The 18,077-nt window shown below is 44.5% G+C and overlaps 1 protein-coding gene across 1 annotated transcript in view; it reads right to left on the bottom strand.

The window, feature by feature from the left end:
• The window catches only part of LOC127916918 (voltage-dependent calcium channel subunit alpha-2/delta-1-like), a 62,481-nt gene extending 47,977 nt beyond the window's left edge, over window positions 1-14,504 (bottom strand). The window contains exon 1 of the mRNA XM_052500227.1: window positions 13,985-14,504. Within this exon, the coding sequence (XP_052356187.1) occupies window positions 13,985-14,073 (89 nt within the window). The 5' untranslated portion in view covers window positions 14,074-14,504. The remainder of the gene's footprint in view (window positions 1-13,984) is intronic.
• Between the last annotated feature and the right edge of the window lie 3,573 nt (window positions 14,505-18,077).

Genomic DNA, 18,077 nt, shown 5'->3' with positions numbered 1-18,077 from the left:
GTTCTAGTCCCTATGCACGGACACAGACAGCTTCTTTAACTCTTTATTAACCGTTGCCTCTGTGAGTGCAGAGAGTGTGGGTGGAGCGGCATTCACATTATGCCAGCAGATCAGTGGAGACAGGGTTGGGAACACGAAAAGGCATATCTATTTAGCTGGTTGAGCATGAAATCTAATTATGCTTTAAAACTGAGAGAGAAACCCGGCGAGGAGGGTGATGGGAACCATGGAAATGGAGGAGAGGGGAGGAGAGAGAGTGGAACACGGAGGAGAGGAGAGAAGGGAGGAGGGGGAGAGGGAGAGAGGTGGAGGGAGAGTGGGAGAGAGATGAAGGGAGAGTGGGACACGGAGGAGAGGAGAGAAGGGAGGAGGGGGAGAGGGAGAGAGATGGAGGGAGAGAGATGAAGGGAGAGTGGGAGAGGAAAGGGAGAGAGAGAGGGCAGAGCCTGAGTCAAAAGCAAGACGAATGCGATCACAGGCTTGACTGTAACCAGATAACATGACATGCACCCATCAGGCCAAAATACCATTTATATATAGATAGGGTGAAGCTTTATTTAAACGGGGGTCAATAAAATGCTTATAAAGCATTATTTAATAGCTCATTACCCATGAACAACCGGTTTGTAAATAATTAATTCATCATTCATTTGTGTATTTTGTAGCAAATATATTTTCTAATCATGTATTTTGTAGAAAATACATTTCGTAATCATGTAAGCAAGTCACTCAAAGGCCTTATACATGCATTTAAACATATGTATTGATTAATAACTACATTATGATGTTTACTAACTGACTGACTGACTGACTGACTGACTGACTGGTTTACTAACTAAATGACTGACTGACTAACTGACTGGATGACTAACTGACTGACAGACTGTGACTAACTGACTGGATGACAAACTGAATGACTGGATGACTAACTGACTGACTGACTAACTGACTGGATGACTAGCTGAATGACTGACTGACTAACTGACTGGATGACTAACTGAATGACTGACTAACTAACTGACTGGACGACTAGCTGACTGACTAACTGAATGACTGACTAACTAGATGATTAACTGAATAACTGACTGACTAGCTGACTGATTGGATGACTAACTGGATGGCTAACTGAATGGCTGACTAACTGACTGACTGACTGACTGACTGACTGGATGACAAACTGACTGGATGACTAACTGAATGACTGACTGACTAGATGACTAACTGAATGACTGACTGACTAACTAACTGGATGACTAGCTGAATTACTGACTTGCTGACTGACTGGATTACTGACTGACTGACTAGATGACTGACTGACTGATTGACTGACTGACTAGCTGACTGACAGGATGACTAACTGGATGACTGACTGACTGACTAGATGACTGACTAGATGACTAACTAACTGACTGGATGACTAACTGGATGACTAACTAACTGACTGGATGACTAACTCGATGACTGGATGACTAACTGGACGACTAACTAACTGACTGGATGACTAGCTGACTGACTGACTGACTAACTAACTGCATGACTAACTGACTAACTGAATAACTGACGGAATGACTGACTGATTGACTGACTGACTAACTAGTTGACTGGATGACTGACTAACTGACTAGCTGACTGACTGGCTAGCTGACTGATTGATTACCTGACTGACTAGCTGACTGACTGACTGACTGGATGACTAGCTGAAATTCTGACTTGCTGACTGACTGGATTACTGACTGACTGACTGACAGGATGACTGACTGACTGCCTAGCTGACTGACAGGATGACTGATTGGATGACTGACTAACTGACTGACATGATGACTGACTAGCTGACTGACTAGATGACTGACTGACTGACTAGCTGACTGACAGGATGACTGACTGACTAGCTGACTGACTAGCTGACTGACAGGATGACTGACTGACTAACTGGCTGACTGGATGACTGACTAACTGACTAGCTATCTGTTTGACTGACTAACTGACTGACTAACTGACTAGCTGACTGACAGGATGACTGACTGACTGGACGACTGACTAACAGGCTGACTGACTGACTGACTGACTAGCTAGCTGACTAACTGACTGACTAGCTGACTGACAGACTAGCTGACTGACTGACTAGCTGACTGACTGGATGACTGACTGACTAGCTGACTGACAGGATGACTGGATGACTGACTGACAGGGTGACTGACTGACTGACTAGCTATCTGACTGACTAACTGGCTGACTAACTGACTAGCTAACGGACTGACCTGCTGACTGACTGGATGACTGACTGATTGACTGACTGGCTGCCTATATAACTGACTGACTAGCTGACTGACTGGTTAAATAACTGACTGGATGACTGACTAACTAACTAGTTGCCTGAATGACTGACCGACTAGCTGAATGACTGACTGACAGGATGACTGACTGACTGGATGACTAGCTGAATTACTGACTTGCTGACTGACTGGATTACTGACTGACTGACTAGATGACTGACTGATCGACTGACTGACTAGCTGACTGGATGACTGAATGGATGACTGACTGACTGACTGGATGAATGACTGACTGACTAGCTGACTGACTGACTGAATGACTAGCTGACTGACTGACTGACTGGATGACTGACTAGATGACTGACTGACTGACTGGATGACTGACTGGATGGCTGACTGATCGACTGACTGACTAGCTGACTGACAGGATGACTAACTGACTGAATGGATGACTGACTGACTGAATGACTGACTGACTGGATGACTGACTAGCTGACTTACTGACTGACTAGCTGACTGACTAACTGACTAACTGACTGATGACTGACTGACTAACTGACTGGATGACTGACTAGATGACTGGCTAGATGACTGACTGACTGACTAACTGACTGACTGACTGGATGACTGACTAGATGACTGACTAGATGACTGACTAGATGACTGACTGACTAACTAGCTGACTGACTGGATGACTTGCTGACTCACTGACTGACTGAATGACTGACTGACTAGCTGACTGACAGCATGACTGACTGACTGGATGACTGACTGACTGGATGACTGACTAGATGACTGACTAGATGACTGACTAGCTGACTGACTAACTGACTGACTGACTAGCTGACTGACTGGATGACTTGCTTACTCGCTGACTGACTGAATGACTGACTGACTGACTGACTGACTGACAGCATGACTGACTGACTGACTGACTAGCTGACTGACTGGCCGACTGGCCGACTGGCTGACTGAATAACTGACTGGCTGGATGACTGGCTGACTGATTGACTGGCTGGCACTGGGCCTCTCTGGGGGCACAATCTGTGACATCAGACTTTGCATTTCAGATTCGATGATGTTAATCATCTGCCTCGAAGCCACGGAGCAGCCTAGGAGACATATTCCATCTCAAGGAGAGAGAGAGAGAGAAAGGGAGAAGAGTGGCTGCAGAAAATCTGAGGCAGACAGACACTGGCATGTGAGGTTAGCGATGGAGCACAGAGATGCAGTCACGCACTGTGACAGAGAGAGGGATAGAAAGATGGAGAGGGAGGGGGATGAGAGATGGGAGCAATATGAAAAGAGAGGAAAAGTAAGAGAGAAACAATAAGAGAAAGCAAGAGAAAGAGCGAGAGGCAGGGAGAAAGCAAGAGAGAGAGGAAGGCAAGGAGAAAGAGAGGCGAGGAGAAAGAGCGAGAGAGCAAGCGAGAGAGAGAGGAAGGCAAGGGGAAAGAGCGAGAGAGCGAGAAAGGGAAAAAGAGAGAGACGTAGGGAGAAAGAGAGAGGGAGAGAGGCAGGGAGAAAAAGAGAACAGCAGGAAGAGAGATAGAGACAAGGAGAAAGAGAGAGAGAGCGGCAAGGAGAAAGAGAGAGAGAGCGGCAGAGAGAGACAGGGAGAGAGAGTCAGGAAGAAAGAGAGGCAGAGAGAAATAAAGATACAGGGAATGGGGAAAGAGAGGCGGGGAGAAAGAGCAAGAGAGCGAGAAAGGGAAAAAGGGAGAGACGTAGGGAGAAAGAGAGGCAGGGAGAAAGAGACAGGGAGAGAGAGAGCGAGATGAATGGAAATAAGAGAGAGAGAGAGGTAGGGAGGTAGGGAGAAAGAGAGAGAGAGGCAGACAGACAGGCAGAAAGAGAGAGAGAGAGAGAGAGAGGTGTGAACGATCTGAGAGACAAGGCAAGAAGGGCATTCTATGCCATCAAAATAAACATAAATTTCAACATACCAAGTAGGATTTGGCTAAAAATACTTGAATCAGTCATAGAGCCCATTGCCCTTTATGGTTGTGAGGTCTGGGGTCCGCTCACCAACCAAGACTTCACAAAATGGGACAAACACCAAATTGAGACTCTGCACGCAGAATTCTGCAAAAATATCCTCCGTGTACAACGTAAAACACCAAATAATGCATGCAGAGCAGAATTAGGCCGATACCCACTAATTATCAAAATCCAGAAAAGAGCCATTAAATTCTACAACCACCTAAAAGGAAGCGATTCACAAACCTTCCATAACAAAGCCATCACAAACAGAGAGATGAACCTGGAGAAGAGTCCCCTAAGCAAGCTGGTCCTGGGGCTCTGTTCACAAACACAAACACACACTACAGAGCCCCAGGACAACAGCACAATTAGACCCAACCAAATCATGAGAAAACAAAAAGATAATTACTTAACACATTGGAAAGAATTAACAAAAAAACAGAGCAAACTAGAATGCTATTTGGCCCTACACAGAGAGTACACAGCGGCAGAATACCTGACCACTGTGACTGACCCAAAATTAAGGAAAGCTTTGACTATGTACAGACTCAGTGAGCATAGCCTTGCTATTGAGAAAGGCCGCCGTAGGCAGACATGGCTCTCAAGAGAAGACAGGCTATGTGCTCACTGCCCACAAAATGAGGTGAAACTGAGCTGCACTTCCTAACCTCCTGCCCAATGTATGACCATATTAGAGAGACATATTTCCCCCAGATCACACAGATCCACAAAGAATTCGAAAACATATCCAATTTTGAAAAACTCCCATATCTACTGGGTGAAATTCCACAGTGTGCCATCACAGCAGCAAGATTTGTGACCTGTTGCCACGAGAAAAGGGCAACCAGTGAAGAACAAACACCATTGTAAATACAACCCATATTTATGCTTATTTATTTTATCTTGTGTCCTTTAATTATTTGTACATTGTATGTATATATATATATAATATGACATTTGTAATGTCTTTACTGTTTTGAAACTGTTGTATGTGTAATGTTTACTGTTAATTTTTGTTGTTTTTCACTTTATATATTGTCTACCTCACTTGCTTTGGCAATGTTAACACATGTTTCCCATGCCAATAAAGCCCTTGAAATGAATTTAATTGAGAGAGAGAGAGAGAGAGAGAGAGAGAGAGAGAGAGAGAGAGAGAGAGAGAGAGAGGCAGGCAGAAAGAGGGAGAGGCAGGGAGAGATAAAGAATGAGACAGAAGAACAATCTCTAAAGCCAAGATGTTAATTGTGTCTCACCCCTGTCTTACAACTAGGAGCACTTCAGACAATTTCCAGAGCTCCTCTCAACAGCCTGTGTGTGTGAGTGTGTGTACATGTGTGTGTGTGTGTGTGTGAGTGTGTGTATGTGTGTGTGTGTGTGTGTGTGTTCATTCTCTTATTCAACACCTCCATTGTAATAGTCACTCAAAATCACTGTCAAAGTAGTAAAATGAGCAGTATGGTTACACTGCCAACCCGAGGACGGCCAACTGCTGCAGCTCTGATCACGGCAATAGTGAGAAAAAGAGAAACCCAGTCAGCTTTATATGGTAGTCAAGCAGTGGAGGCTCCTCAGAGGAGGAAGGGAGGGCCATCTTCCTCAGTGAATTTTGTAAAAAAAACAATTGTAAAACATCGAAAAATGTATATTTTTGGGATAAAACTATACTAAATATATTCACAAGTCACCAAGTAATTTATTAAAACACACTGTTTTGCAATGAAGGTCTACAGTAGCCTCAACATCCCTCTGTAGGGTAGCACAATGGTGTAAGAGAGAAGAGAGAGAGAGAGAGAGAGAGAGAGAGAGAGAGAGATTGTCATTTTGTTCACTTTCAGTTTCATTTACTTAGCTAGCAATTGCAGCCGGTTAGTTTAGTTGCTCAAACAGAGGGATGCTATATTAGCTAGCTTGCTATGACTAGCCAACACAACACTGGAACTCTTCCAAGTCAAGGTAAAGCTTTTGGTTTTATTAATGTATTGCCACCGGGGCCCGCTGGTGTAACAGCTTACTGACAATACACTAACGTTACTGCATGATTGTAGCGGGTTTACTAACACATTAGTTATATTAGTTATGTTGACTAGGACTTTACTTGAACTAATATGGGGACAACTATGTAGGCTGTGTGTAGCGGTTATGACATGGCTTGGAAAGGTTTTTTCCCCCGGTCACACACGACTGATGTGTTGATCATTGAAGTCCACAAACGAAGGGAGAAGGTGAGAGGAGGAGAGTGCATAGAGGCTACAATGAATACAGCGTGGCTGTTTATGAGTGATCAGGGGTGTATTCATTCCACCGATTCTGCTGAAGAATATTTCTTAAATGGAAGCAAATGAAACCGGGATAACATACCTGAATTTGTCCAATAGAAACTCTCATTTGGAACTGTTGGACTAATGATTACACCCTAGATCACCTAGATGCAGGCAAGAGTGTGCAAGGCGGTATTGAATGTGTCACTGTCATCTCAACATTTTCTCTCAACCTGTGCACCTACATTGTAAACTTTCATTCATAGGCTGGGTTGTAGCAACCTCATGATGGGTACAGGGAAGATTTGAGTATCATGTAGTAGCCTAAACCTACAAATGTTACATTGAACTGGGTGAATGGAATATGAATGACAGTCATCCAACATGCTGTAATAGAAATAAGGCCTTTTGATTATGAAAAGATGTATTGTCCTCCCTCACGTTAAACGGCACTGACCACCACTGTAGTCAAGTATTATAGCTAACCGGGATGCCAGTCTGTTTATGCCAAGGTTGATACAGTCCTGTGGTGGGTAGAAGACCAGGTTTAAATCCCATCATTCACACTACTTCCTCAACGTCTAAGGAACCAATTGAATACTAGATGCCAGTGCGCGTCAGAAACTCGTCATTCAGCCAGCCCAAAAGGCATTTGAAAGAATTTTTGGATTTCTCAATCATTGCCAGTTTAAAAGTCCTTTTTCATAGGGAATAATGTGTCAGTCAATCAACATTTTTAGTCTTTAAAACTCCACAACTACCATCAACCACTCAGTGTCTATAAAATCTCTCTCTATAACACTCAGTGTCTATAAATCCTCAATGCCTATGGCTGGACTACTCTGCCAGTATGACATCATCCTTTGGTCGGTGCCATTAGTATGAGAGCCAAATGGATCACTTGATCTCCAGGGGAACAGACCCAGAGAACAGAACATAGTTCAGGCAGTGATGTCACCCTCCCTCACAGGATGCTGCTGAGGGGAGGACGGCTCATTATAATGGATGGAATGGAGTGAATGGAACGCTATTAAATGAATGCCATTGTTATGAGCCCATCCTCCCCAATTAATGTACCACTGGCCACCAGTGCCCTCCATCCATGAGACCTGGGGTGAGGTGATGAGGTGAAACTTTCATAACGTTGCAGATAGAAATGTAACACCAACAGGATTCCAAACCTATACCTACCTACCTGATAGACAAACATAGGTCATCTAATCTATACAATACATTCCTATCTGAACGTTCTGTAACGTTGCACCCTCCTAAACAGACCCCTGAAGTTAGGCAGAACCAGATCGCCCCTGAGCTGAGTGGGGTGTCATTTGATTACTAGCTGCATTTGAAGTACAGCTAGTGAGAATAGCAGTGTGGGCATTAATAAACACATAGACAGGTTGGTTTACTGAACCACTGCACCTGCTAGACATGTGAAAGTGAATGGGCATGTCTTCTGTTCTGAGCATGGCAGCTAGACATTTAATCAGTTAATTTGCCAGGGATCTAACTATATTTATGAAAATTGCATATAGAACTACGTTTTGACTTTTTTAGTAGTCACTGTTCCACCATTACATGCAAGGTATTCAAGGAAAAGGGCATGGGTGGGTAGGGATGTACTGCCTAACTCATATTGGATAGAAATAAAGAAGCCTATCCTTCCTAAAGTAATCACAATGCCACCGCATGGCATGTCGCCGTTGACAATATGATGCCGACAATGAAAGGGTTGGCGTACTGCTTTTTCAGTGTAAATGGAATTGCGTGTGTAGAGCCATACATGCATTCTACGGGGGGGCTGAGAATATTTGGTCATTCATTGCTTTGCCTTGCCTGAAAGATTCAAGTCGTCCAATTCATTGAGTTGGACATGATTTACCTGAAGATACGTCAGGGGCGTTGCCAGAAGGACATGATTTACCTGAAGATGCGTCAGGGGCGTTGCCAGAAGGACATGATTTACCTGAAGATACGTCAGGGGCGTTGCCAGAAGGACATGATTTACCTGAAGATGCGTCAGGGGCGTTGCCAGAAGGACATGATTTACCTGAAGATGCGTCAGGGGCGTTGCCGGAAGGACATGATTTACCTGAAGATACGTCAGGGGCGTTGCCAGAAGGACATGATTTACCTGAAGATGCGTCAGGGGCGTTGCCAGAAGGACATGATTTACCTGAAGATACGTCAGGGGCGTTGCCAGAAGGACATGATTTACCTGAAGATGCGTCAGGGCGTTGCCAGAAGGACATGATTTACCTGAAGATGCGTCAGGGCGTTGCCAGAAGGACATGATTTACCTGAAGATGCGTCAGGGGCGTTGCCAGAAGGACATGATTTACCTGAAGATGCGTCAGGGCGTTGCCAGAAGGACATGATTTACCTGAAGATACGTCAGGGGCGTTGCCAGAAGGACATGATTTACCTGAAGATGCGTCAGGGGCGTTGCCAGAAGGACATGATTTACCTGAAGATACGTCAGGGCGTTGCCAGAAGGACATGATTTACCTGAAGATGCATCAGGGCGTTGCCAGAAGGACATGATTTACCTGAAGATACGTCAGGGGCGTTGCCAGAAGGACATGATTTACCTGAAGATGCATCAGGGGCGTTGCCAGAAGGACATGATTTACCTGAAGATACGTCAGGGCGTTGCCAGAAGGACATGATTTACCTGAAGATGCGTCAGGGGCGTTGCCAGAAGGACATGATTTACCTGAAGATGCGTCAGGGGCGTTGCCAGAAGGACATGATTTACCTGAAGATACGTCAGGGGCGTTGCCAGAAGGACATGATTTACCTGAAGATGCGTCAGGGGCGTTGCCGGAAGGACATGATTTACCTGAAGATGCGTCAGGGCGTTGCCAGAAGGACATGATTTACCTGAAGATGCGTCAGGGGCGTTGCCGGAAGGACATGATTTACCTGAAGATGCGTCAGGGGAATTGCCAGAAGGACATGATTTACCTGAAGATGCGTCAGGGGCGTTGCCGGAAGGACATGATTTACCTGAAGATGCGTCAGGGGCGTTGCCAGAAGGACATGATTTACCTGAAGATGCGTCAGGGGCGTTGCCAGAAGGACATGATTTACCTGAAGATGCGTCAGGGGCGTTGCCGGAAGGACATGATTTACCTGAAGATACGTCAGGGGCGTTGCCAGAAGGACATGATTTACCTGAAGATGCGTCAGGGGCGTTGCCAGAAGGACATGATTTACCTGAAGATACGTCAGGGGCGTTGCCAGAAGGACATGATTTACCTGAAGATGCGTCAGGGGCGTTGCCAGAAGGACATGATTTACCTGAAGATGCGTCAGGGGCGTTGCCAGAAGGACATGATTTACCTGAAGATACGTCAGGGGCGTTGCCAGAAGGACATGATTTACCTGAAGATGCGTCAGGGGCGTTGCCAGAAGGACATGATTTACCTGAAGATGCGTCAGGGCGTTGCCGGAAAGGACATGATTTACCTGAAGATACGTCAGGGCGTTGCCAGAAGGACATGATTTACCTGAAGATGCATCAGGGGCGTTGCCAGAAGGACATGATTTACCTGAAGATACGTCAGGGGCGTTGCCAGAAGGACATGATTTACCTGAAGATGCGTCAGGGCGTTGCCAGAAGGACATGATTTACCTGAAGATGCGTCAGGGGCGTTGCCAGAAGGACATGATTTACCTGAAGATGCGTCAGGGCGTTGCCAGAAGGACATGATTTACCTGAAGATGCGTCAGGGGCGTTGCCAGAAGGACATGATTTACCTGAAGATACGTCAGGGGCGTTGCCAGAAGGACATGATTTACCTGAAGATGCGTCAGGGGCGTTGCCAGAAGGACATGATTTACCTGAAGATACGTCAGGGGCGTTGCCAGAAGGACATGATTTACCTGAAGATGCATCAGGGGCGTTGCCAGAAGGACATGATTTACCTGAAGATACGTCAGGGGCGTTGCCAGAAGGACATGATTTACCTGAAGATGCATCAGGGGCGTTGCCAGAAGGACATGATTTACCTGAAGATACGTCAGGGGCGTTGCCAGAAGGACATGATTTACCTGAAGATGCGTCAGGGGCGTTGCCAGAAGGACATGATTTACCTGAAGATGCGTCAGGGGCGTTGCCAGAAGGACATGATTTACCTGAAGATACGTCAGGGGCGTTGCCAGAAGGACATGATTTACCTGAAGATGCGTCAGGGGCGTTGCCGGAAGGACATGATTTACCTGAAGATGCGTCAGGGGCGTTGCCAGAAGGACATGATTTACCTGAAGATGCGTCAGGGGCGTTGCCGGAAGGACATGATTTACCTGAAGATGCGTCAGGGGCGTTGCCAGAAGGACATGATTTACCTGAAGATGCGTCAGGGGCGTTGCCGGAAGGACATGATTTACCTGAAGATGCGTCAGGGGCGTTGCCAGAAGGACATGATTTACCTGAAGATGCGTCAGGGGCGTTGCCGGAAGGACATGATTTACCTGAAGATACGTCAGGGGCGTTGCCAGAAGGACATGATTTACCTGAAGATGCGTCAGGGGCGTTGCCAGAAGGACATGATTTACCTGAAGATGCGTCAGGGCGTTGCCAGAAGGACATGATTTACCTGAAGATGCGTCAGGGGCGTTGCCAGAAGGACATGATTTACCTGAAGATGCGTCAGGGCGTTGCCAGAAGGACATGATTTACCTGAAGATGCATCAGGGGCGTTGCCAGAAGGACATGATTTACCTGAAGATACGTCAGGGGCGTTGCCAGAAGGACATGATTTACCTGAAGATGCATCAGGGCGTTGCCAGAAGGACATGATTTACCTGAAGATACGTCAGGGGCGTTGCCAGAAGGACATGATTTACCTGAAGATGCGTCAGGGGCGTTGCCGGAAGGACATGATTTACCTGAAGATGCGTCAGGGGCGTTGCCAGAAGGACATGATTTACCTGAAGATGCGTCAGGGGCGTTGCCGGAAAGGACATGATTTACCTGAAGATGCGTCAGGGGCGTTGCCAGAAGGACATGATTTACCTGAAGATGCGTCAGGGGCGTTGCCGGAAGGACATGATTTACCTGAAGATGCGTCAGGGGCGTTGCCAGAAGGACATGATTTACCTGAAGATGCGTCAGGGGCGTTGCCGGAAGGACATGATTTACCTGAAGATACGTCAGGGGCGTTGCCAGAAGGACATGATTTACCTGAAGATGCGTCAGGGGCGTTGCCAGAAGGACATGATTTACCTGAAGATGCGTCAGGGGCGTTGCCAGAAGGACATGATTTACCTGAAGATGCGTCAGGGGCGTTGCCAGAAGGACATGATTTACCTGAAGATGCGTCAGGGGCGTTGCCAGAAGGACATGATTTACCTGAAGATGCGTCAGGGGCGTTGCCAGAAGGACATGATTTACCTGAAGATACGTCAGGGGCGTTGCCAGAAGGACATGATTTACCTGAAGATGCATCAGGGGCGTTGCCAGAAGGACATGATTTACCTGAAGATACGTCAGGGGCGTTGCCAGAAGGACATGATTTACCTGAAGATGCGTCAGGGGCGTTGCCAGAAGGACATGATTTACCTGAAGATGCGTCAGGGGCGTTGCCAGAAGGACATGATTTACCTGAAGATACGTCAGGGGCGTTGCCAGAAGGACATGATTTACCTGAAGATGCATCAGGGGCGTTGCCAGAAGGACATGATTTACCTGAAGATGCGTCAGGGGCGTTGCCAGAAGGACATGATTTACCTGAAGATGCGTCAGGGGCGTTGCCAGAAGGACATGATTTACCTGAAGATACGTCAGGGGCGTTGCCAGAAGGACATGATTTACCTGAAGATGCATCAGGGGCGTTGCCAGAAGGACATGATTTACCTGAAGATGCGTCAGGGGCGTTGCCAGAAGGACATGATTTACCTGAAGATGCGTCAGGGGCGTTGCCAGAAGGGTGCTGAAATATGATTGTCCACACTTAGTGCCCCCCCACCTGTCAATCTGGCTCCGTTAGGAGAGAAAATATGGTGCATTTGTTTTGCCTGTTTAGCGGTATTACAGAGGCTGACTTGGGGACCATGCGGACGGCTCAGAGTTGGCGGGAAGGCTGGTTGATTGGTTGACAGGCTTTTGAACTATGGAAGATGGCTCAACATGATCTCAGAGCATTTAATATTGCAATTCGTACAATACGCAACAAATTTGCAAAAAGTATAATATTTTATTAATTCAAATGCATTGTTGCTAACATGGCTAGGTGGCTAAGGTTAACGTTAGCTAGCAGGCTATGGGTTAGTTGTTAGGGTTAATGTTAGGAGTTAGGTTATTAAAGAGTTAGGGGAAGGGTTAGCTAACATGCTAAGTAGTTGCAAAGTAGCTAAAAGTAGTTAGCAGTTGCAAATTTGCTAAAATTGTCTATGATGTTATTCGAACACAACCTTTGGATTGCTAGGCGTTAGCGTTATATTTTTGCGACAATTAACCTTCTGTCTTATGTAACCATACCAAATGTAACATATCATACTAATTTGAGTGTTGCGGATTTACATGTTCTATGTTACGTCTAGACCAGGCTGGATGGCTAGGTGGCTAGGTAACTCCTGTTTGACTTGGCAGGTGCTGAGCTAGTGTGTAGTGTAGCAAACTTCTGTAGGCTATGGCATGTATTTGTTCTAGAATGTTATGCACTACTCTTATCACCTGAGGTGAATGAAGCTACAACAGCCAAGTTGATAATGGCTGAAATCATTTTTGACTGTTTTTGTTGTTCTCCAAATATAATTTTAGAGCTTTTAAATTGTGTAAATCCAGTAAATCAGCTTCCACTTTCAAAAAATGTGTATTGGAGGGGGAGTTACCACTGAACATCTATGAGTATCTAACTTGAATATGGATCACTTCAAATGTATTTATTTAATAAATTAGGGCAGACACAAATTAACAGTTGAAACAGTGATTCAATACAATGCATCATAGTTTAAAGACATTTTCAAAGCTATTTGTGATGTGATTTTCTGATTTCCCATGACCCCCCCATAGAATCACCCGGGGTAGCCTATGTAATGACAATAGCCTATGTGTAAAGTGTGTTTAATCAAACGAAGTCGGCTATTAACTACAGGCTAAATTCAGCAAGATCCAGAAGCACAATTCAAACATTGTCAGTTTTCGAAGACGTTATGCATTTCCATTGACTGTTTGTTTTCATAAACCGATGGGTAACCATTTGCAATGCAAGTTTTTCAAAAAATGTTGTAGGCTATAATTGGGCTATTTGTAAACATAACAACATGGTCAAATAGGCTTATTATAATGATATACTTATTATATTATAATAATATAAATAAAAACTATCCTACATCACAATAGCCATAAATGTATTTTATGAATTTATTGTATTTTGCTTTAGGTTTAGTATTGGGAAAGCAAACAGGCTGTCATCGGAGGACAGGCTGTCATCACAGGACATGCTGTCTGGTAAGGCTACTTACAGAAGTGGCGACGGGAACTGCACGGTTGACACACTATTTAACGAAGCCAGAAGTAAAAGTAGAGCGGCGAAGGAGCTGTAGGTATCCATGATTGAACGGAGTTCCCAACACACGATAATAAAAAACGACTCAAGACAGGGAAAGAGATGCGTGAAGCAGTCCAAATCCTGGAACCGTGTGCGTCTTCTTGCGCGTTCAGTGGACCTGTCACGCAGCCATCGGGGGACAGTTTGAAAACAAATCTCAGCTGGTTCGTCTCCCCCTGATGAGTTTGTGTTTGTATGTCTTTTTGAAAGAGTGTGTGTCAGATCTCCGGCGGTAACCTTACAAGAAGCGCCCAGTATGTTTTTAGAAGAGTGGAGAGGGAGGACGCCCCGTTCTCATATCTCCCCCGCTCGTCAGCACGGAACAGTGTGTGTAGAAAATGTGTGTGAGAGAGCCCTCCCGAGCGGATCGGTTTCCGAGCCCCCAACTCCACTTTACCCCCACCCCTTGCCTGAGAACGATCATCATCACGCGTTGCTCTCCATACAAGGCACTCACTCCTCACTGGGGCTGGGCAACGAACGGCCACCGCCTAGCGAGCACACAACACCAGCCAGTCAGACTCAAACTCACTGGCAGACAAAAACTGCATCCCTTTTAAAAAATATATACATTATATCACATATGTATGATATTGATGATATTGCTATCGGGACAAAGGAAAGTGTGTTCTAAAATTGTAAGGAAACTGTTCTAAAATTGTGACTGCATGGCCTATATCAAATAGTTATTTTTTTAAAGGTACCAGATCATTAACAGTCTGACCCCTGCCCCTTTGTTTGCTAGACTGAAGAATTGGGCTGGGGATATATAACCACTCTTATATTTGCATCTATCTATCTATCTATCTGGCATTAATACATTTTATACAACGGGTGGGTCTAATGTTGATTGGTTAAAACCACATTCCAGCTGGTGTCTATTCCACAAGTTACCATCTGCTAAATCTATGACTTTAAAATGACTATTTACTATGTTCCATCTGACTGCACAATCCACTGTCTCATCAGCCCAGCCAAGCAATTTATCAACTTGATCTCCACTATAAAAAGCATCTAGACATTATCTCACATTTGTTTTTGACTAGCATTTCGTTTTCAACAGCGGAGATTTGTTTAATCCTTACTGTCTGTCTCTCCGAAATTTGCAACATTGTTTCAATATTCAAATTCAATCTAAAACTGGTCATGAACATGGAATGAACATGCCGGGAGTTGGGACGAGACAGACAGGCGTTTCTCAGCCAGTTGAAATCATGAAATAGCTGGCATAATTTTGGGGGATATATACAAATAAATGCAATCTTTCCCAGCTTCAGTTTGAAGTGATTGTGTTAGCTGTGTTGTTGGCTAGCTCTTCTGAACAACAATATCTTGACAAGTGAGCACATTTTTCTTTGCCAGGTGAACTCGCACCTCATTGTTATGGATGTATCAAAATAAAAGTCTCTAGAAACTGCTCAAACAAATGCTAATGCAGCTACTTTGCTGGTATTCTGGCTGCACTTTTTTGATGTGACTGTAAGTTAGCCGTAGTTGTCTAGCTGGCAAGCAAACGATAAGAACGTTGACAGCCAGTATGACAATGGAACATTAAGAACGAACGACTGGGCCGCGTCTATAGATACAGAACAAGAAGACTGAATGACTGGGTCACGTCTCTTGCAACCAAACCGATAGAACGAATGACCAGCCTGCTTAGGTAGCAACCCTAGATTTGTGTTGAGACTATATCTTGTGGAAAGATGCAATAGTATGAACAAATGAATCAAAATAATGTTTTTAATGAAAATATGTCAATCGTTATTTGTGACTCGTTTCAGGAAACCAGGGGTATTTTACGAGTCACTACTTCACAGGAGAGCCATTTGAACACAAACATTTTCTTATCAAAATGTGTTCTTTTGCAGAAATGCCCTCTGGAACATGTGAACTTTCATGTGCCTTAATAAAAAAACTTGGATGCCATCTGTAAATACAATTGTTAAATTATGAGCCTAGTTGGTTTAGCCACGGAAAAAGTCAGCAACCTTCCCGCTAACCATGATTGGATGAGATAATGAGTGGGATGGACATGCCGAGAGATGTGTTCGGATTGGTCTGCCATGTAGCATGCTTCTGTCTATAGCATGAGCTGGTCAGTATGTGTAGGTAATCCTTTCTACCACAACTATTTTGAAAGACATCATGTAGTGAACTGCATAAATGTTGCTGTCCACTTTGTGGAGGACTAAGGTTTGAAATCACTGGAATTAGAGTATGATAGCTAATGAGATGGAGAATATTCTGGTGTTTGATTGCAAATATGCAGAGAGAGTCGAAAGGGAACACAACAGAAGGCTGTTGTATAAAACACCTGTCTCCGGATTACATCTTCAAACTAAGGGCAACCATGGCATCCATGACAGAGCTGTTACCCATGTATACGGATAGTATAAGATGTATAAGATAGTCTAGCTAGCTACATTTTCAGATGTTACACGTTTGTAATTTTGTCAGAAAGTCATTTTCATTTCAAGTTAAAGTGTACTGTTAGCTAGCTAGCTAACGTTAGCTGGCTCGCTAGCTAACGTTACATGTATGATCTGTGTAGTAATATTATTTGTATCTCAGAGCCATTTGCATTGTTAGTTATAGCCTAATGTTAGCTTGCTAATATTGAACCTGGTTGGTTAGCTACCTGCAGATTCATGCAGGGTAGTAATGTTATGAGTTGGGATTTTGGTTCATTGTTTAGCTAGCCTGCTACCCTGCTAGCTACATGTCTAATCAAAAGACTCCACTGTCTTTTGCAAGTAACCATTTCAATAGAATGTTCATGATGTCACTGCAACAACTGTCGGTAGACATATGAGGTAAATTCACTCTGGCTATCTACTCCGATTTCAGAGCGCTTTCGTCTGAGTAACTCACAAATACCTGACAAATGTACAAACGCTCAACACCCATTGAATATTTCCGGTGTCAGTAAACGTTGGCAAAAGAACGTAACTCAATTGTTGCTAGCATCTTAGTTGCAGTCACCAATGCTCTGGATAACATAAAACAGCATAACCAGCTCTGCTAGGTCGAGTAAAATGGCTAGCGTGAGCTGTTTTCTCATTTGGAGTCAACATGGGCCAGCATCCCTGTGGAACGCTTTTGAACACCTTGTAGCATCCATGCCCTGATGAATTAAGGCTGTTCTGAGGGCAAAAGGGTTGCAACTCAATATTAGTTAGGTTTATGACTAGAGTTTAAGAGCCTGTGTGAGTGATATAAACCCAGATGGCTAGTTAATCTATGAATAGCTCATAGTTCAAGGCACATCATGATTATTACCCGTCATAGCTATCATTCCTGTGCCATCTGTAGGCCTAGATGTGCAGTGTTTGCCATACAGGGCTGTGGCGGGGAGAGTGGAGCGATCCGAGCGTTCCTCTGCCCCTATTATACCAATCAGAGATATATTTACTGTGCAAATAATTGGCGTGCTCCTCAGCTCTGCAAATATCAGGTTCCACCAGCAGCCATATTAAATAGTTGTGTAAAGGGACCTCTTCCCAGGGTCCTGGTTCATGAGAGTATTTACCATGCACCACCACCAGACTGCACTGGACATACAGTGCCTTTGGAAGGTATTCAGACCCCTTGACTTTTTCCACATTTTGTTACGTTACAGCCTTATTCTAAAATTGATTCAATCAAAAAAAATCCTCAGGAATCTACACACAATACCCAATAATGACAAAGGGAAACCTGTTTTATTTCATTTTAAATGTTTGCAAATGTATTGAAAACAGAAATACCTTATTTATATAAGTATTCAGACCCTTTTCTATCAAAATTGATCTCAGGTGCATCCTGTTTCCATTTGTCCATCTTTGAGATGTTTCAACAAATTCATTGGAGTCCACCTGTGGTAAATTCAATTGATTGGACATGATTTGGAAAGGCACACACCTGTCTATATAAGGTCCCACAGTTGACAGTGCAACCAAGCCATGAGGTAGAAGGAATTGTCCATAGAGCTCAGAGACAGGATTGTGTCGATGCACAGATCTGGGGAA

Source organism: Oncorhynchus keta, unplaced genomic scaffold (assembly GCF_023373465.1).
Source record: "Oncorhynchus keta strain PuntledgeMale-10-30-2019 unplaced genomic scaffold, Oket_V2 Un_contig_1006_pilon_pilon, whole genome shotgun sequence".
Classification (NCBI taxonomy): domain Eukaryota; kingdom Metazoa; phylum Chordata; class Actinopteri; order Salmoniformes; family Salmonidae; genus Oncorhynchus; species Oncorhynchus keta.
The sequence above is the reverse complement of the archived record's forward strand: the minus strand, read 5'-3'. Positions and strand labels throughout refer to the sequence as shown.